This window comes from Vespula vulgaris, chromosome 22 (genome assembly GCF_905475345.1).
Source record: "Vespula vulgaris chromosome 22, iyVesVulg1.1, whole genome shotgun sequence".
Classification (NCBI taxonomy): domain Eukaryota; kingdom Metazoa; phylum Arthropoda; class Insecta; order Hymenoptera; family Vespidae; genus Vespula; species Vespula vulgaris.
Window position 1 is genome coordinate 3030587 of NC_066607.1, and position 22977 is coordinate 3053563.

A 22977-nucleotide genomic window follows, 5' to 3' on the forward strand; every position below is an offset into this window, starting at 1 on the left:
TTAAAATGTACGAAACTTAATAATAATTAATAATTAAACGTTAATAATTAAGTGTTAATAATTAAACGATTAAATGTCACAACCCTTATAAGTATGCATTTTATAATATTGTTTGTTGAGGTGTGTGATAAGATAGAGAAAAGTGTGAGATAAAATGATCAGAAAAAACGTTGACACATACACACACATACACATACGTACATAGACAGGTACACGGTAAAGTACTTACGTATCGTTGCACGACGTGCATTGATTTTCACGTTAAAACTTAACTTCGTTGACTTGGCTTTACGGTCACCGACGGGGAAAGGGTATCTATATTACGCTCTTTTTTTTTTCCAAGCTTTTCCGCAATTATGTTACGCAAGAGACCATCACTAATTAACTATTGAATCAAAAACGTGAATGGAAAAATATATTTTTAGTTGGATTTTCAAACGTCCTTACGTTATGTGAAAACGATCGACGTATGAATGATGGAGAGATATGAATGATTATTGGTATCATAATTTATCATTGAAATAACAAAAGAGACAGAGAGAGAATGAGAAGACAGAAATTTTATCGTTGGAAAAAGTCAATCATATCGGGGGAAGTGCTCGCGATCAAGCATAAAATCGCACTTTCGCGAGTCTCTCATAAAAGAAAATTTATATGACATTTTAAAGATGAGAGTAAAAGAGACAAAAAGACGAAGAGAAAAATAGAGAGAGAGAGAGAGAGAGAGAGACTAGTACTTGATAGGTTTTCTCCCAATTTTTTTGGATGTGTATATCACTTTCGAAATCGATGTCTCGAAAGAGTCGTTATTCGCATTTTATACGACAACAGAATGCGCTCGTAAAGAAAGAAGACGTATTGTAGGATTTATTGGAATAAAACGTGACAAGAGAAAGAGAGAGAGAGAGAGAGAGAGAGAGAGAGAGAGAGAGAGAGAAAGAGAGGGAGAGTGTGAGCGAGATAGAGACAGAGATAAAAAGAACGAAAGAGGCAGAGAGAGAAAGAGAAAGAGAGACATTAAAGTGACGACGAATATTTCATGACGAAATTGTCAAATTGCATTGTTAGCCTTCAAATGAAATAATGAAACAAAGAAAGGGCTCGAAATGAAGCAACAGTTATTAGTTCCAAATCGTATGGCAGGATGGCGCTGAGAAATCCCAGCCAAACCCCATTCCATTATTGATCCGCCCCCGCACACCCCCAAGAACGGACTACCACCGCGTCTTGCTAAAGAAGCCTCTTTCTCCCTCTCTCTTTCTTTCTCCCTCTTTCTCTCTCTCTCTCTGTCTCTCTCTCCTTCTTTCTTTCTTTTTCTGTCTTGCTTTCTCCCTCTCTATATTCGCTTCGCTGACCTTCGTGTCTAAACTTCACTTCGTATATACGTGCTTTTCCTTACCATTAAAATTCCATCGACGAGAGAATCGAGATTGACCCGATTCACGCGACCCTATCGTCGTTTTCTCAACGATCAGAGAGAGAAAGAGAAAGAGATCCCTGGATGCTCTTTTTTCTTTTTACTAATTTTGTGAAAAGGCGTGAGTATATAAATATATGACATGTATGTACACACACAGACACGAATGTGTATATATATATATATATATATATATATATATATATGTGCGTGTGTGTATCTTCGGAAAGTTCAAGGATTATTTACGAATATATATGAAAAGGATTACGGTGGATGGTTTAATTTATAAATGCTAGAATCTTTTTTACTTTAATTATATATTTCGAAAGAAATTTTCTTAATTCAACTTTTAATCGAGTTACTAATTAAAAGGAACTTATTAAGTAGATAAAATTTCAGATTGACTAATAAATAGATAAATGAACTTATGTTATATTTCTTTTTTTTTTTTCTTTTCTTTCTTTCTCTACGAATAGAATTTAAACATCGACGCTAATTAGTTTCGACTTTCGTAATGTGTACATCATTTGCTCAAAATGCGTATGTGGGCAGAAAAATAACATACACACCGAAATGTTCTCACGTTTTCTATCCACTAGGTGTTAGAGTTAATAAACTGTTGATCTTTTATCTAGATTGATACTTGAAATTGAACGAACGATCGGGGAATTAATGGGTTTGACTAAAGTTTTCAAGATAAACGGGAAGATAAACGTGGTGGATTAAAGATACGATAAATGTATAATTGCATAGACGTCCGTAGCTATAATTGGATATTTATTTCTTTTATTTTTTTGTTTCCTTTTCTTTTCTTTTTTTTTATTCTTTTCTAACATTTAACAATGTAACAGCATTGAGAAGGATGAAGTAACGGTTAATGATTTAATTCCATTAGTCTCCCCATAACATTTGATCTACTATTCTCCGTTCATTCGAGACCACAAATAAACCACTTTCCAACCACTTTGCCAGAGCAATTTATTCGGAAAATGTTAGGAGAAAATGTTTCAGAAATAGAAAAGATTATAAAATGTAACGTTTCTCACGTTTTTCGCCATATATGTCCCTTTCATCTCTTTCATGAATCTTTAACATGCGAAACAAGAAAGGCGAATCGATTTGTCGATATTTATATCGAACATCGTTCGTTTTCGTCATTAGTTTGTGTAAGACGAAGAGAAAAATTAAGAAAATGAATGAATTCTTTAAAAAACGTCTAATATTATATATTCCTTAAAAAAAAAAAAAAAAAAAATAATAATAATAATAATAATAATAATAATAATAATAATAATAATAATTTATACATATATATTAAGACTAGAACAATAATTTGAGTCACCTTGAATACCCTTGTTTTTTTAAGAGATATGAAGAATATGGCTATAATAATATTTTTGCAAGTAGACACGTGAAGGACATATAAAGGTCAGTTATATTTGTTTTGGTATCATATGTTTTTGTTTGCATTGGTCGATGCACCTTGACATTAGATATTAATCTATAAAAAGGTATTAATCTATGTATCAAAATACTAAAATTAAAAAATTATTAGTTTAGAGGATATTAGAATTTAAATATTTTTATCTATTTTAAATAAATAAAATGAAGTTTACATGATTATAATAAAAATTAAAATGATTTCATTGTACTAATTGCCTTTATTACAAAAGAAAAAGAAAAACTTAATTTTAAGAATTATTAACAAAATTGATTTTGTTATAACAATATTATTGAAATATTTAAATAAATAAAGGATAAATTATATTTAAAAACGGCGTTGATTTTAACTCTTTACGAGTTTTCGTTTCCAAGATATTGTCTTTGAAAGTTTTCCACTTATAATTCGTATACTACTTTTCATAATAATAATAATAATAATAGTAGGACTAATTTTAAATAAACAAAATGAAATTTACATAATTATCATAAAAATTTTAATGATTTTATCATAAGTATGTCCTTGTTACGAAAAAAAAAGAAAAAAATTCATTTATAAAAATTATTAACAAAATCGATTTTATTATAACAATATTATTGCATTATTTAAATAAATAAAGATTAAATTATACTTGAAAATGGCGTTGGTTTCAAGTTCCTACGACTTTTCGTTCCGAAGATATCGGCTTCGAAAGATTTCCATTCATAATTCATATACTACAGCTGATCGTAGTAATAGTAGTAGTAGTGTAGTAAGCCAGCGTAAATTCTTAGAATTTATATAGGTCAGTGTGTCACTGGGTCAAGTTGAATGAAAATATATAGGTTAGTAGGTCAACGTAAACCTGTTCCATTTACATGGGAATATCTCTGGAATTAAAAATCGTAGAAACTTGAATGAAATATCGTTTTAAAGGGCAAAATTTTCTCCATTTTTTCAGCGTATTGTTAATAATTAATTAACAATTTGTTATAAACAATTAAAAAAAAAAAATTTTTACGACCTGATTTCGTCTTATTTTGCCAACAAAAAAATTCCAAGTGGATCAGATTTATGAAATCGCATAAAAATTAATAAATAATTAATAAACAAATTATTTTGTTTATCAAATAAACAATTTTTTTTCTACATTATTAATAACCAAATATTTCGTTTACATGGGAGTATCTCTGGAACTAAAAGTCGTAAGGACTTGATTCGACTATCATTTTAAAGGGCAAAATTTTCTCTATCTTTCCAGAATATTGTTAATAATTAATTAACAATTTGTTATAAACAATTTTTATAAACAAACTTTTACGAAAAGTAAATTCATATTATTTCACAAAAAGAAAAAGAAATTCAGATTTGGCATATATCTTCAGGATTAACAATCGTAAAGATTATCGTAAAGATACGCGTAAGGTAAGCGCAAAGTAAGCGCAGAGCAAGCGCAGAGTAAGCGTTTATAAATATCTCAAACTAATAATTTTTCGACATACCTATACTAATACTTTTTTTTATAGAGAATATCGAGCTCCATCGAACAATGCAATTAAAAACATGATTGCATTAAAAAAAAAAACACGCACAATTGACCTTTATATTACCTTTATACGTCTATCTAAAAAAAGAAAAATTATTACTAGCATATTCTGGCCCTCTCCGTATCGTATGACTTTTATAAACAAAGTTCCTCCCGTTTCTCCAAAAAAGACGTATACATTCAAAGTTATTATTTTACTCTGTATATCTGGATCTGTGTAAATTATCAAAGAATAACATTTTTCGTACGAAGTCAACTTTTAGAAATGATATTGGTCACGCAATACTGATAACACCAATATTTTTTCCCTTCTTCCGTGCAAACCTTCGGTTTCCTTGAAAATTTCATTTTATCTTGAATCTTTACGAAATATCTTATTAAAATCTCGATTATATTTTATAATATACGTGAGCGTAAACATTTCGATTGGAATAGACGTAAATAACAAACAAAGATTTTTAAAATGAGTTTAAATCTCTCTCTTTCTCCTTTTTCTTTCACTCTCGTTTGTTCAACTATTTTACTGAATATTCTCTTTGTATGTACGAATCCTGGTAATTAAGCGAATCAAAAGGGAAATTCAAAATATCCTCATGGAAACATTGTAACAATGATCAAAGGGCCTTTCTAATGAAGCAAAACTATATCTCCGAGTATTTTACGTTTACGTCTGTCCAATTAAAGATTTTCAGCATGTATTAGAATCGACCGTGTCTCATTTATAATTAATACAGTACGTTGAAATAAACGTTCTTTCATTTATTCACATCTGAGAGGAATTATGGTACAGTGTAAAAGATAAAAGTTATTCGTTGAAAATTTTAATATTTCTAATAAAAATTTGTCAACGTTTTTCATTCGTTTTTCTATTTTATACGATCTAATTCGTATCCTTTATGAAAAATGTAATAATTAATATTAGAAAAATTTAACAATTTCATATCGATTTATATCGATAATACTTAACTCGTTGTATTACAATTATATAATTTATTTTTGTATCCCAAAATTATAAAGGATTATAACGATAAATGTTTATTTGTAATCTATAAATGAGTTCTTCGTATAAATACGGTGTTGTGCTAATAATATACGAGTTTTTGTTCTCGGAGCATTACGGTAATTAACGCGATCATTGTTGGCGAAGGTGCGTATGCGATAGTACGTGAAATAAGTACCTTTATAATACGTACGATATGCGTATTCCGAATGTAGAGCGAACATCTGTCGCGTCTGCGCGAGATGTTCCGCTTGGTTCAGGGGGTTTCAAGGGGTTGCTTGAGACACGATCTCGAGGCAGTTCGAATCTAGACACCATAAGGCTACGATCTCTCGTCTTCTATCGTCGAATAGAAAGAAGAACATTCTTATAAAATAGATAAATAATAGTTAGTCTTTGAAAGTGTTGGAAAATATTTACGAGAAATCATTTCGATTCGTCGTTTATAGTCGGGTCTTTGCAATATTTTTCTTCTTTTTCTTCGGTTTCTATTTTATCTATTATTCTTTTTCCGTTCTTTCCTCCGTTTCTTTCCTTATATGTAAATTATTTGTAAAATATTATTTGACGTCACGAATAACGTTATCGTTTTAGATTTGTCTGTCGTACAAACCGGTTTCGTGTATAAATAGAAAAAATTCTTTCTTCTAATCGGTTCGTCGTTCTCGTTCGGAGGAAGTAGCATGAATGAAAGAGAAACGGCGGGAAAGTTCGACTCACAAACAGTGGGTCGCGTCATTGATAGAAGTAATACGGTTAGAAGGGATTAGATCGTTGAAGGGTCGAATTAAGAAGAAACATTCGAAGAAGGAAGGAGGATGGCTCTCGTCGTTGTCGTGAAAAATTTTCAGGGACTCAAGTGTAAGGGGGAGAAGTTCGTGAAGATTGATTTTCGAGGTAAAGAAAGAAAAAGCAAATAAATATATATATATATATATATATATATATATATATATATAATTATTCTTCCATTTATTCTATCGCTCATCTTCTGGCCATATTGTCTTGATTGTATAATATAATATAACGTTTTCCTTATATATATATTCTTATCTTATTCAATCATTTAATGAGGTATTCACGTAACCTATAACTAATTAAATCGACGTGTAAGTAGCTTTAAATTAACTATCGATCATTTCCAGATCGTATCCTTTAATACATATATATATATATATATATATATATATATATATATATATATATATAATTCGTACTTATATAATACAGATATACGTCATTATTACATCATTAGTAGATAATGTTTTTAATGATAACGATATGGCTTAAATTTTAATTAATTCAAGGAAACTTAGACGACGAAGTTTAATAATAGACCCGAACTCGTTTTAATAAAAATTAATCCTTATATTTTTTCTTTTATTACTTTTATATACTATAGTTTTTCTTAGAACATGTAACTACGTACCTATCTACCTATATCTAACTACCTACGTACATATCTATGTTGAAAAAGAACGTTACGGATTTATCGTTCGTAACTAGAGAAAAATAACTGGCCGAGCATCCTTCCTTCAAAGATTTATTTTACAATGCGGTAAACCGCGTAACGAGGTAAATCCGTCGGAACGAAATTGTTGTTGATTTTTGCATTTTCTTCGAAGAGACGCGCGTTTTAAAAGCAGTATTCTTCAAGATGTTCGTAGATGTATGCGGATACACGAATACACGGTTTAAATGTCCTTTGTCGTAATAACGTTCCGCTGGTTCTCCGCTATACGTAGATATATACATATATGTATGTACCTAAGCATGTATTTAGGTATATATGTAGATATGCTTGAAACACGCTTCGTTCATTTTCACGATCGATCTCTATATTTACGCACTACAATATAATAACGTCGTCTATCGGTTTAACATTTCATTTATTACATCTACCACTCCTTATCCTATTAAATCGAAATGAATTAATCTGAACGATCGAATTACGTATTAACGATTAAATAATTGCGATCGAATAAAAATTTTCAGGTATTTTTATCGGTCCCTTTTGTATATATTTCTCTCATGAATTTTTCATTCGATGTCCACTCGTGAATTCTTCTCTGAGATCCTTGAGAAAAGTGCCAAATACAAGCATGCATTATTCAATTGATCCTCCCCAACTTGCCTATGTAAATGTTTTATATAAATTCTTATAACTTTTTTTCCCCTTCATTTCCATATCTTTTGTTTCGTATTATATATGAATATTTTGATCGGTAAATATTAATTTAAAAAAATGAAAAAATACAAAAATAAAAATAAAAAATACGCGCGCTTATTTTTTGATATCGTTTAATACTCATGAATATTAAACATTCGTTTTCAAGGATCTCATCTTTTTTCAATGGAAAAAAGAAAAAAGAATTTATTCCATTCTTTATTTGTCCTTTATTTATTTTCGTCATCATCGCTTTTTCTTTACAACGTATTACAGTCGATCGATCATTTGTAAACACCTCGAACGAAGAGCAAGAGCAATCTGTGTTTGTATGTGTCTATGTAAAGGAGAAATGGAGAAAGAGAGAAACAGACGAAGTTTGTTTATTTCTCAAGCTCTTGAAGAGTTCACTTGAAAGTCTTATCCTTCTCTATCTACTAGTTAGAGTGCTTATGTGAAAAGAGCGGTAACGATGCATGAAATTATATCGGACGAAAGATACATTTCTAGGATTCGGATGTACGTACAATGTATATACATATGTATGTAAGTACATATGTTCGCTGACCTATCGAGTGCAACGTTTCATTTAATCATGCTTGTGTTTCAATTGAAACGTAAAAGCCTTGCGGGAGATAGGTCACGGTACGAATATTCCCTTTGCGATTGTAACATTTCAAAGGATAGTACTACAGTTAGCTATCATTAGTCTTTAATATCAGAATTACATCAAGATTATCATTGGCATAATCCAATATCTATATCTTTATTTAATATAGAAACTTTAATCAGTATGAAATGCAGCACAGTTTTTCTTTTAACCTGATATTTTAGTTGAGAATTGAATTCTTTTATAAGAGATTTGTATATTTTTAAATATTTAGAAAATGAATTTATTGGGCGATTGGATATTCAAATATTTATGATTTATGTACAGCATATTAACGGTACTTTACTTAATTAATTATTAATTTTCGATGAACGATCATCATAGATTGACTTTTGAACAAATTCGTATTAATTTATTTATACAGATTTCATGTCCATTAAGATGAATTAGATATATTATTAATTATGTGTATTTATTTATATATTGAATGTTATTAAGACAAAATTCTTTTCGAATCTTTTAGAGAATGGAAAATATAATATCGAATTCGCCGGGCAAAGAGATTCTTTTGGTTATTTGATTATAAAAAGATAATATCAAAATAAAATGCTTTTAAGTTGAAGTATTTATTCGACGTAATATTCTTTAGAATGCGGAGGCTTTACGGATTAATTTAATCCGTAGTTCGCTTTCTTTTTCGTTATCGATAAACGTTGACGATATGTCACTTTTTTTCTTCGACGTGAATCGATATTCGATTATAAAAAATTTCCTCGTTCAACGCTTTCTCATTTCTATGGCGCACAAAGAAAGACAAATTTTTATTGAAATATTAAAAATATTCGCGACCGATGTGACGTAATTATTGCATCATTAATTTATATTCGTCATGACATACACAATTATTTTATGAAATATCCACGTTATCAAATCAACTAATATGTTGCTTTGGGCGTAATAAAGCTTTTTTTTTTTTACTCGAGTCATCGTAAATATATTTTGTTAAATATTTGTATTTCACTATATATTCTGTTCTCATATTTTGTCCTTGTTATAATTTAAATGGGGAAGGTACAATAGTTTGCTATTAATATTAAATTGTAAAATATTGACGTTATCACGAGTGCACGTATAGATAAAAAGAATGCATGTTTGAAGATATATTTGCTGTACAATTTGCGTTAATAATCGAGTTTGCACACAAACACACACACATAGAGAGAGAGAGAGAGAGAGAGAGAGAGAGAGAGAGAGAGAGAGAGAGAGAGAGAAAGAGAGAGAGAGCTATGTATTAAGTATACACTTATATCCTAATGAGAAGTAACATATGAATGCACTTACTAGATAATATATAATACATACGCGCGCATGTAAATATATAAGAGCTATGTACATATCGCAATGACAAGAATCGTATGAATGTACCGTACTTACAGATATATAGTTTTATGTATATAATATATACACATATACACACACTTAGTTATATGTATCGGCGCGTGTTACTGAGGTGCGCTTATCGTAGACTTATTCTCTGCATGCAATGTACGTTTTTATCGGCCTTTCTTACCTAAATGCACTTGCTTTATTCATAAGGTCGTTTCTGACGCGATCGTAGAGTCTACAGAAAACAGTTATTTTTTTGGGGTCAATCATATATATATATATATATATATATATGGTTTATGATATTATTAATACCTAGAGTATAATACCCATGTTAGCTGTCATCATGGTCCCTAATGAAACATTTAATATTCCTCTAGAGAAATTAGATTTTTCAAGGATTCAATCAGAATTGATAAAAAATAAACGTGAAATTACAAATGTCATAAATAATATTTATTGTACGGCGAATTAAATAAAAATTAGATAAATTAGATGTGATTCGTAAGTGTTTTTGTCCTTTATAAAAAATATATTTATACATACAAATACATAAATTTGATTAAAATTCATCATTTTGTTTAATTTCATTGACGAAATTATATACTTTCGTGAAATAATAAAAAATCGATAACGCACAGGGGTTAAGTAAAAGAGGAGCGAAGAGGTGGCGGAGGAAGGTGGCTGGTGGGAAAGGTTGATATATAATATAATATGCACACAACAAAGTATTTTCCATATTCCATTTTCCTTGTGAATATTTAATTCCAAAGCTTGACAAAGATATTTCTGTTTTATTATTATTATTATTATTATTATTATTATTATTATTATTATTATTATTTCCTTTTTCTCTCTTCTTTATTCGATCTCCCATTTATATGAATTATTTTATATATATCTACGAGATAATAGAATACATGTATATTTTTCCTAGATGATTGTACATTTCGCATGAAAAATTTATTTGTTTATTTATTTATTTATTTATTTATTTTTTGTTTTGTATCCTTTGTTTATTCTGCTCCTCTCAACGATCTCGAAAAAAATGGAGGTGCCGTTCATACGATGATTTTGGTGGTTTTGTCAAATTGATATATAATTAATTGCTGATCGTATTGTGCAATAAAAGATAAAAGGATAATTTTGTTCAATCTACCAAAGTACACGCTCGTTTATAGAGCTAATAACGAGAAATAATAGTAGTCTTTATAACGATCGTTTGTAATTCATATAAACAGGTTTGACAGCAAAAAAAAATGTTTGCTCTATTATTGTAATAAGAAGTGTGTATATATGTGTATATATATACATATACATTCGTTTATAGTCAGTCTTTTTTCTACACTATAAAAAGCATATAACGTGTTTCTTTTCTTTCTTTCCATTTTTTTACTAAAAATATACTATGATAGCAAATATAGAACTTACGTAGTAAAATTTTTTTTTCTTTTATTACAACATAAAATCGCGTTAAATAATATATTTTCAATAATCAAGTTCGTAGCTTTTGATTCGAAATATATAAAACTTGATGTAACTTTTATAGTTTAATTTTTCCTCTTTTTCTTTTTATTTTCTTCATAAATTGCTTACATTTTCATTTTCCTTTTTGTAAAAGTACGTGTGGCTATCGTTGGAATATTTTTCTCGTTCATAGTATCGGAAAATTAAATGTACTTCGATACTATATACGTATGATACGTGATTAAATTGTGTGATATGTATAAGATATGTAATCGCTTACTTGAAAAATTTATGTGTATAACTTATATACTATATATTTATAAATACATATACGTAACATGGAAATGTTCCGAAAGGAAAGATCATTCGCATTTGTTAGAACATCTCATTGATTCTCCAATGATCTATAAAATTCTAATACCATTACCGTCCATTATATTATATTGCCTTTTAAAAATTCAAACAATTTATAACATATTGTTTTCAATCTGTTTTCAGGTGTATCTAATTGCTCGAAAAATCTCGAGGACAATGGAGATCTCATTTCGGTCGATCAGGTAAGATATTTTATAAAACAATAAAATAAAATAGTCCCATGGTAAAAAAAAAAAATAATAAAGAAAAGAAGAAGAAAGAAAGAAATTAAATTCCACAGTGACGAATAGAAGCGCGAGAATCGTTTCTCTATCGAATTTTTCCAAGCTGTCGACGGGTAAACCAAATTACGAGAAAGCAAGTTTTATCGGTCTCGAAATAAATAGAATTGAATGTTATATATAGTGAAAAAAACCTTGTTATTCGTCTGCTTTGTGTACATATATATATATATACACACGAGAAAAGTTTATTTTTTTCTTATTATTTTCTGAAAAAAAGAAAAAACGTATGCACACGAGAGTAGTTTATTATTTTTTTCTCTCCTTTTATTCTGAAGAAAAAAAATTAAAAAAACAAGACATAGAATGGATATCGCATGAATTTATCAAAATATAAATACGAATGAAATATAGTAAAATTTTTCGATTTATCATATTATCGTAGAAAGATATTCTATCTTCTGTATATTGTAGATATATTATAAGTCCATATATATATTATAAGTCCATATATATATATATAATAGTTATGTATTCGGATACGATGAAGCAACAGTTAAATCGTATCGTACTTTTCGGTATGTAATCTTAAAATATCTATGGTTTAGAGATCGATACTATCAGCGATATACTTTCTTCTAAATAAATATAAAATGAATTTACGAAGTGCTCCAAATCAATTACGATGAAAGGATTTTCAATTTAAAAAATTGCAGAATTCTTTCTCTTCTTTTTTCTCGGAAAAAATATACTTGAAGGTAATTGATTCTTTTCTTTGGGATATTTTAGGGAAGAGAAAGGTTTTCTCTCTTTCTTTTCCTTCTTTCTTCGATTATCATTGTTTCTTGCTTTTTTTATTGTTTAATAACTTATCGTTAAATGCGTACGAAGTTATGAGCATACATTTTAACTTTGATTCTTTAACTTGAAGTAACCCTCGTCTTGATGACAAGCAGAAGACTTTGAAGGAAACGGACTATGTACTAGCTTAGGCAGGGAATATATAAATAAATCAATAAATATATAGACATATAACTCCTTATATTATATAAATACTTCTCCACCCATATGAATATATAGTAGGTATGCCATATTTCGTATAAAACGAAATTAGAAAAACAAAGTAAAAAGAAAAAAGAAGAAGAAGAAAAAAAAAGAGAAGTAGTAAGAAAAAAAGAAATGAAATGCAATTGAAATCCTTTTCTATATTATAATATTTTTTGTTTTGATGACGATGACGTAATAAACGCTGGGTAAAAAACGGCAAAAAATAAAATATAAAAAAATATATAATGAAGTAGAATCGGATCGAGGACACGATTTCAAGATTTGAATGATTTATTGTCGCGATAAACATTATTTATTTCTATAAATACTAAAGTAGTATAATAAAAAATTTTTTTCAACAGTCGAATATTGCATCGTTTCCGATTTGTTACTTTTACAACAATATTATATTTTTACAAAAAATGTTAGCTAAATTTGTAAATCGAGTCACGTATGTTCTCCTTATTAAAAGAAATCAACGAGTAATCTCTCTTTTATTCTCTTTCTCTCTATATATATTTTACTAACAAAGGATTATTATTCGTATTTTAATACGTTTATCCCGAAAACGGCTTTAATTTATCATACAAGGCCTTTATAATTATTACGGTATTTATTATTTATCGAATCATTAATATTTAATATAATTCATATTTTCATGGTTCAGTGAAACGATAATTATTTAATACTATCTCTAATACTACTAAATATTATTTAATTATATCTACATTCAGATAATTATTTATTATATACTTATATTTATTATATTGTTATTAGATAGATAATATATATAGGGTGCTTGACAAAAATGCATTATCTATTGTAAACGAGTTTAATATTTCATAATCAATGGAAAAAATAAGTTTCTAAATTAAATATGTTTAGAATATTAATGGAAATTAAAATATTAATTAATGGAAAACTACGAGAATTTATATTATAAAAAGTTCGCAAAAAATGCGAATATAAATGGTATATATAAAACACTCCTCTCGATGACCTCCTTTTCTCTTCTTTAATTATTTAAAGTAAAAGAAATCAAATGGAATACATATTTCTTTTCAAGAAAGTCAACATTTTTTTCTTTCTTTCTTTTTTTTTTTTAATAAAAGCTGAGTGCACATAACTGCACTTAAGCATCGAAAGATAAACGCTATGACATGCTTTTTTGTTGTTTGAAAAAAAAAAAAACACGAAGCAAAGTATTTGTTATTTTTCATCGAATATTAATTATGTTAATTGCATAATATTGTTAATGTCGTCTTTTTCTTATTTTTTGGATTTTTTATTTATTATTCCAAGAACACGTTTCTTAGCATTAAAGAAATGTGATTCCAGTGACCTATTGCATTAGACCTTTTAATAACTTTATTAACGTGACTCAACTAAAGATGATAAATCATCTTTACAACTATCAATACAGGGACAAGGATGATGTTATTATGTTACTTATAGGTATTGCATCTATACGGGTATAGTAATTACGGATTTTATGGTGTTAATATGACTTAACAAATTTTATCTTTCTCCTTGCACGTCGTTAGTAAATTATAAGCTATAAGCGTAAAATACATCTTTAGAGTTTAATAAATGATTTATTTATTTATTCGTTTGTTCTTTCGTAGAAATTAGAAAAAAAGATTTCTTTATATTAGTCATTCGCATATATAAACTAATATCAATATTCTTTACGTAATTTTAATTAACTTTCTTAAATTTTATTACGTAGCATTATTTAAAATACATTGAACACTAATTTCTTTTTCTTTTTCCTTTTTTTTCTTTTTTCTTGAATTCTGCATAATCTCGTTTATTAAATATAAATAAATATCTATTAGATATTTTGTAGATAATTCATGACAGAAAAACGAGTAGGAAAATTTTTACGATCTTATTGTCACGAACTACAAAATTTTTATCATTTCTAATCTTTCTTTTTTCTTTTCTTTTTCTTGAATTAATTGGAAAAAAAAAACATTTCTTTTTTCGTTAAAGAGTGCTATGCATAAAAATTCACTCGGCGATCTTTATCTCCTTATATTTAAAATGGCACTACACACGCAATTTATCGGTAAATAAAACACTCAAAATAAATTTCTCATACATATATAGATACATATATACTTATATACATACATACACACATATATATATGTTTTATTCGTGCCAAGCCTCTGGCAGAAATTACGTGACCGATTTCAAGATTATCTCTTTCTCTCTCTCTCTCTCTTTCTCTCTATCTCTCTTTCTCTCTCTCTCTCTCTCTCTCTCTCTCTCTCTGTTTTTCTCTCTTTTTTTCTTTTCTTTTTCTTTTTTGATATAGTATGTCAAGGGGAATGAAATTATGCTATATTTTTTCTCGTTTCTTTTCCCTTTTTTTTCTTTCCTTCTTTTTCTTCATCTTTCCTTTTTTCTTTTCTCTTCTTTTGTATCCCATCAGGGCGAAAAAGCAATTTCGTCGGTATACGATAAAGTGTGTGTTATCTACTCGTTCAAATGAAATACATATGTAATATTTGTAAATCAGAGAAACGTGAGTCTTTTGATTGTGAAACGAATAATGTCGATCGAATGCATATGCAATGCTTCATCGCGTCGGAAATGATATAGTTCCTATTATTTCGATATCGTAATATTGAAAAATTTCAATATGGTTATAAAACGGTAGAATGAGCTTGTAGAAATGATTAATGCAATTAGAAATTTCATTTGATCAGATATTTTGTCGAGCGAAAAAATTTTCTTCCCTTTTCTTTTCTTTTCGATCGTTTTTATAGATAAGTTTAGATCGAATTTAATTCATAATACTTTTTCTTATATTGGATTTCAGAGCTTTACATGGAATTTGGGACGACCCGTTGAGGAAACGGAAACGCTCGAATTATCCGTAGTATCTCGAGGAGTTCTTAGAACGGAGAGGACTCTAGCAAAATACGGTCTAATCCTACAGACGGTGGTACGAGAAGGTCACATTGTTATTACAGATTCTTTGGTCGATCTCAATAACAAGCCATTACCGGTACGATCCTAATTATCGATCTTTAAAAAATATAAACGATCTTTATATTTTTTATCCAAAAGTCTTCAAATTTAATATCCTTGAAATATTTCAAAAATTATTTCTATTTTCTTTTTTATTTTTCATTGACCGAGTTTTAAAAGAAATAATGAAACAAAGTAAAAAGTTTATTACGAAATGGACGATAATTGTTACAATTAACGAGATACGTGTTAATGAAAAATTTCTCAAGTGTATAATATTTTTTATTGTTACGAGTTAACGCACGATTTCGTAAAGACGATACGAAACATATATACATATATATGTATTTTTTTTTTCTTTTTTGTAACATTCTAAAAGCTATTACCGTTTGATATTACAGATGAAGTACAGGTAAAATAAAATTCGTGTTTTATTCCGTCGGTGTACTTTTCTTAGCTATCTCAACGCCAGAAGCAACACGGTAACTCAAACTTCATATACAATTTACAGCTACGTATGTTTTCTTTTTTCTTTTCTCTTGTTTTCCTTTTTTTCTATTTCTTTTTTTCCTCCTCCTTCCAGCTCATTTATTTAACGTAGGACCAAATTCAATCCTTTCTTTTTTCTCTTGCAAATATTTGCGTACTTTTATCAAAGAAACGAATAAAAAATTCGAATTCTGTATGTACACAGACAGATAATATTTTTCTCATAATTGGTAGATGGTAAAATATCGTGTTTGTTCGTTCGAATGTTTGCATCATTAATTATTTCTATTATTATCGATATTAAAAAAGAAACTGGAGATTTAAAAAAATATATATTTATTTGAGCCAATAATTATGAAGCTCGCTTTAAGATATTATTCAAATATATTACGCCCTCTTTATTTCATTTTTTTATTTTTTTTTTTTTTTGTATTTTATAACGTAAATCGACGTAGAATAAAATGAGTAATAAATACAATTTCGTAAACACTTTCACGTAGATAAATTTCGTAATTACTGACGCATATATATGCGTGAGATGATATTACTTAACTTGTTTCAGTAGAGCGTCAGTGAAAAAAAAAAAAGAAGAAAAGAAAAAATTACGAATGTGTACAACTTTCTATTTCACGAAAGACTCTACTATTTCTGTATATCTTTGAAATTTTATATTTTAAAGTAGCTTCAACGTACTCATTTCACTAACGAGAATAGTACTTACTTATCTTTCGAAACAATGTCAAGAAACCGAAGGAAAATACAGAAGTGCCGTGTTAACGCTGTTACGCTAGTTTGTTTGAAAAGTACATCTGCGATATCGTTTACGTTCGTTGCAACGCTTTTTTAAAACTACCTATCGTCTTTACGAAAGTATATTTCACTGGATAATGAAACTTTAAGTTCCTTTCACACACGAAATGCGATATGCGATCGAGAAACGAGAATATACTGCGATAACTTGGAATGGAAATATGAATGAAAAATCGAAAACTATTTTAAATTTTATGCTATTATTAAAAGGAGAAAAAGAAGGGAAAAAAGGAAAGAAAAAACTCGTGCGAAAGAATATCATTATAATTTCAGAGTGTGAAAATTTTATAGTAGAATTAATATGATAATCGAAGGTCCGTGTGAAAGACGTTTAACACGCAGTATCGTCAACTAATAAGCTGCTCACGCCTACATAGTTTTGTAATTAACGTCCTCGACGTTTCTATTAACTAAAGATTCATGCATTTTTTATTATCTTTTACAATTTTTATTCACGAGTAGCAGAGAGAGAGAGAGAGAGAAAGGAGAGAACGATCGCATGATGACGTTAAATATTATTTTCTCGGGTTTTTAAAGAAATATCGTTAAATATTAATCACCATTGTCTGTTATTATGCGTTTTAAGTTCTAACGCACGAGTTTATATACGTATATTCTTAAAATTGAAATATTTCAAAATCATATAGAATGGAGATTTTGTTCGTGCTGCGTTAAAATAGATTTGAATTTTCAGTGACGACGGACAGTCGTTGTCGCTCGTCGTATTGATTGTCTGTTAGTTAAACGTGATGTGAACTAAAATATAACGTTGTTAATTGAAAATCTTTATCGACTCGTGAATTTTTTGAATTTATTGGAACATAGAAATATCCTTTGTTTAATTTCAAAAAATTTCACGATATTTCAAAATGGATAGAAAAAATAATTTGGGAGTGGCTTCTCTCTCCTTCTCTCTCTCTCTCTCTCTGTCTTTCTTTTTTTTTTCTATACGTAGAATGAAAAAAGATAACATAAAAAAAAAAAAAAAAGAGGGAAAGAATATATATATATATATATATATATATATATATATATAATAACAATTTAATCGAATTTCTTATTAAGTGTCTTCTTATTCGTTTCATAAATATCTAGGCCATGGTCTGTTTTGAAATACGATATAATATACCTGATGGAAGTAGCAGCTCTTATGCGATATCAGACGTGATGGAGGACGAGCAACAGATGTTGATCGATATCGAACAGAACATTGCCAATCTTGAAAGAAGTCTTGAACAAGCGAATAGTAGTGGGAGTGGTGGTGGAAGTAGCAAAAGAAGAGGTTCTTGGCATACGCAAGAGAAAATCAGTAAAAAGGGTTTCTTACAAAGGGGAAGCTCTATGTCAACAGGAGAAAAATCACCGGATCGTAAGAGGTATCTATGGAAATGATAACATGAAAGAAGATATATCTGCATGAATATATCTGCTTATCTATTCAGTAGCACTCACATACTTACAATAAAATTCTTTTTCCAAAAAAACTTCTTTCGAAAAAGAATTTTATATTCTTGAATTAAAGGGTACGAATTGAATGGATCGAGTTTCTTTCATCTCGTTACTGTTATCGTCATCTCGTTATAATATCATCATTATTATATTTTCTCTCTCTTTTTCATTTTTCTTTTTTTTTTATAAACTTCAGCAAGACTCTTTGAAAATATACAGCGAACATTCTTCAAATAGTACTTCTCGGTTATCATTTATCTTGGGGGTAGTAGTAATTACTGAAAAATTTTATTATTATTATTATTATTATTATTATTGTTATTGTTATTGTTATCATTGTCTTTATAATTTTCAATATTTTTACTCTTTGAAAAGTATTAATTATTCCTACGAGAGAATAAATTCTTTTCTCGACTTCATTGAATCTCTGGAAATCAATTAACATGACTGCAACGAGTTGACTTGAGTGAGAGGAAAGGAAAAAAAAGAAAGAAAAAAAATAGCAGTCTCTTGGAAAGTATTAATAAGCGAGAAAAACAGATTCATCTGGAAAAATAGAGAGGGAGAGAGAGAGAGAGAGAGAGAAGAGAGAGAGGGAAGGCGTGATAAATGAAGATAAAAAACGACACCAATGTTATGTATGTCTAGGATAAAGGACATGTGTTAAGGTCTTTTATAATTAATTTCAAACGAGAGAAGACAAACGATCAGTAAAGTTACGATTTCTGTGTTATGTGTCGATACGGAGTATTCATTGTATGTGCATGTTTGATCGTTGACATTTCCAATTAAACTTACATAGAAATGTACATAATGTAGTAGACATATGTGTATATGTGCGCGTGCAAGTATGTAGGTAAATATTCTATCATTTCAATTGAAATGCGTAAAGTGTATGGCACGTCAAATGCAATTCCCCACAGTTCAAAGATGAGACTACGCAATTTATAGAGAGATGTGTCTTTATTATAATTATTAATAATAATAATTAATTTGATATAATTTGTACGCTTCGGAAAGTTCTTTATTCTTTATTTATGAATTAGTTAGTTTATATATGATATATATATATAGTGTTATTATAGAATGTACATAATAGAGTGACATAATAGATACATAACGAAGTGGTTTTAATATACGAAACGTGAAAAATTATTACTGTTATGATAATGAAAAAAGATTCATCTGACACGAGAGAAAATGAGAGAGAAATATATCTGCCACATGATTTCTTATTTAAGACGTTCGCTGTTAAGAAGAGAATAAATGACACGTAAAAAAGAACTACACGTTCTAATTTCTCTCGTCACTACGTCGAGATTCGTTAGCGAAATTATGCGAGAAAGCAGAGACTTATATGCACTTTCTGCTTTCTCTTTTTTTCTCTTTCTCTCTCTCTCTCTCTCTCTCTCTCAATTTTCTCGTCTTTTTTTCTTCTCTTTTTTTCTCTCTTCTTTTTTTCAGCGTAATTCGATTAGCTTCGATAACTTGCGAAAAATTTATTTTTTTAATACGATTAATTAACGACATCACCATTCATTGATACGATTTCACGATGCTCATTACGATTTACCCCGGTAATGATCCATTAGATACGACCGAAGAAGTTTATGACCTATAAGAGGGAAGATAATTCGATCATCGTTAAAACAATTAATCAACACGAGCTTATCGGACAATAATTTATTGCGTGATCCTTTATATTACGTAGGATAATGAATGTATTCCTATTTTCGACGATCCATTCAATTTTTATTATTTTTATTTATTTATTTTTTTTTTCATTAATGTTAATTAGAAAAAGAAAAAATAGAGACCAAGAACGTCGGCCAAACTATTTTACTACTTATCAATATATTGGATACGTAATATTTTATTTATCTATTTTTTTTTAATAAACTTTTTATTTGGTATGTGTATTTATATATATATATATGTATTTATGAATCAGCTTGATATATTTATTGGAAACTCAGTTGATTATAAAATAACTTTATTTTTATACTTATCGTCATCGTAGTAGAGTAGACATATCTGTGTATACACATACACACACACACTAAACGATTCTTTTACGATTGCAACAGAAACAAGTTTACTGTTTACGAGCGAAAATGAATCCAATTGCATTTTGGTATGAATTATGAGGAAGGGATACCGATGGCTTTAAATACAATGTGTAATTTTATCTACGGTTTAATCGGATAATTCATTTAAGCTAATTTTATTTTTCTAAAATCGAATTAAATGATCGAGATCGAAAATGAATTTTACACGAAATATTTTTCACGGATATGAAATATGAAATATTATCTGCAATACGTTTTAATCCGCCATATATAAAAGTTGTATACGATTTAACTAAATGATTGAACGATTTTACTTTAAACGATATATACGAATAATTACTAATATCTTTATGAAAAATGAAAAAAACGAAAAGTTCGAAGTAACCATTTTACTTTATCACATAGATATAAGTTTCAATCAAGTCCTGTTGATAAACCTTCACTCTAATTGGAATTCTTGATATGTTTGTAACGTTAATTTAATCGAAAGTTGAAATAGTTTAATTGATACTGTTTTAAATTGATAAAGTCATTTTAAATTTTAACATTAATGAAATAAATGGTGATCGTTTTTAAATATATCGAACGATCGTTCCCTTTAATTTTTAATTTTTATTTTCAACGTTTGTACGCTTAAGAAGAAAAATAAAAAGAAAAAGAAAAAAAGAAAAATATAACGACGATATTTAAAAAATTAGAATTTTTACAATCCAGCTTGTTCTTGTCCGAGTTATAAAGAAACGTTTGACAGGAAGAAAGAATTTCAAAGCAATTCGAAATTTAATTATTATATTTTCTTTTAACAAGAAAAATAATGAGATTTTCTTTTCTTTCAAAAGAGAAGAAAAGAATTTTCATGTCAAATATAATTTTCGTTTAGTACGATTGTAATCATCGCAGGCTTTATAATAACGTTCCTTTCGAGACTTGAGAATCTTGCTGGAACAAAAAATAGAAAAAAGAAAAAAAAAAAAAACACGGAAAAATTCTGTTCGCAGAAACTCGACGTTGAAAAGCATGAGATCTTTTATGAAGTTGGGGAAACAGAGACCACCGAGAGCTAGATCTTGCGACAGCAATTCGGAGACTAAGGAACTTATCGATGGAAGAGATTCAAGCTGTCCGACATCAAACGAACCTTCTAGGACAAATTCTATGACCTCTCTTGAAACCAACGCATCCGATAACGAGAGTCAACCGAGTATAAATATCGAACAAGATGATTCTATGGTTATAAAGACAGTGAAGAAACCTAAACCAAAGGTAGAATGATTATCATTGATAATTTCAAATGAATGAATGAATCAATTTATAATTTTAATTATACACAAAAATGAATTATTTTCCTTTTCCTTTTTAATTCATTACTTTGACATTTTTAAATTAAAAAGTTAATATGCCCGAAAAGATAATCGATAAGTGGATATCACATTCGAGAAAAAAATATTTTTATAGGTTCTCAACAAACGTATTGAGATTTAAACGAAAACACAGTATAGGCTGACAGAAAGCTCATGGCAGAAGGAGACTTTAGAGATTTACAGTTGTTCCATTTTCACTCGTTTCGAGTGAGACTACTTTGCTAAATCCTTCGTGTATTTCCGTACGTTTAAAACGCGAGAATTACGACGTGAGAGTGTTATTGCGAAACTCGAACGCGTAAGATGATTTAAGAGAAACCATCCCTTTTTCTCCCTTTCCCTTTATTTCATTTGATTTTCTCTCGTTACGTATCAACTAATCTCGTTTGAATTTAACTATGTCTCTGTTTTTATTAGAGACAGTTTTCTCGACTTATTAAAGAAAAAAGAATAAGAAAAAAATAGTAGTAATAATAATAATAATAATAAGATAGCGTATAATTAAATATTTTCCAGACCCATGACACTGCTCAAGGAGCTTTGAAAGCTCAAGATTATCAGGTATGCGTGACGATCATAGAAGCGAGACAATTAGCAGGACTCAACATGGATCCAGTTGTCTGCGTTCAAGTTGGCGATCAACGAAAATATACAAGTGTCAAGGAATCTACTAATTGTCCTTATTACAACGAGGTTCGATCATCCAATATTCATTTAATTCTATCGATTTTAATTTCCTTTTCTTTTTCTTTCTTTCTTTCCTTTTTTTTTTCATACACTTTCGATATTAGATCTTCACAAAAGTTTCACGACTAACGTTTATAATATTTATAACCCATCATCTTTCGACCGAGAAAACAAATATGCTTCTTTGTATGAAAACTATTTAGTAAATAATGAACAAACTACAAAAGCAGATACTGCGGAATGAACTTATGGGGAAAGTTTAAACAAGTTTCAAATAGAATCTACGTTATGTTTTTTATCGGGCGTCGAGTTACTTGAATTTTCATCGTTAATTTTTTGTCTAGTTCCTTTCTCTTTAATTGTTACGTTTTACGGGGTTTTGCGATATATCGTTTTGTTGGATATTTAAAAAAAGAGAAAGAAAGAAAGAAAGAAAGAAAAAAATTCTATTTCAAATGTGATTCTATTGTTTTG

The 22977-nt window shown here is 28.8% G+C and overlaps 1 protein-coding gene across 3 annotated transcripts in view; it reads left to right on the forward strand.

Annotated features, from left to right (window-relative positions):
• The first annotated feature begins 5691 nt into the window (after window positions 1-5691).
• Window positions 5692-22977, forward strand: part of LOC127071703 (otoferlin-like) — a 33527-nt gene continuing 16241 nt past the window's right edge. For all 3 annotated transcript variants that reach the window (XM_051011252.1, XM_051011254.1, XM_051011253.1), the window contains exons 1-6: window positions 5692-6280; window positions 11512-11570; window positions 15487-15675; window positions 18033-18313; window positions 21454-21718; window positions 22333-22509. In XM_051011252.1, coding sequence (XP_050867209.1) covers window positions 6202-6280; window positions 11512-11570; window positions 15487-15675; window positions 18033-18313; window positions 21454-21718; window positions 22333-22509 — 1050 coding nt within the window. In that variant the 5' untranslated portion in view covers window positions 5692-6201. The remainder of the gene's footprint in view (window positions 6281-11511; window positions 11571-15486; window positions 15676-18032; window positions 18314-21453; window positions 21719-22332; window positions 22510-22977) is intronic.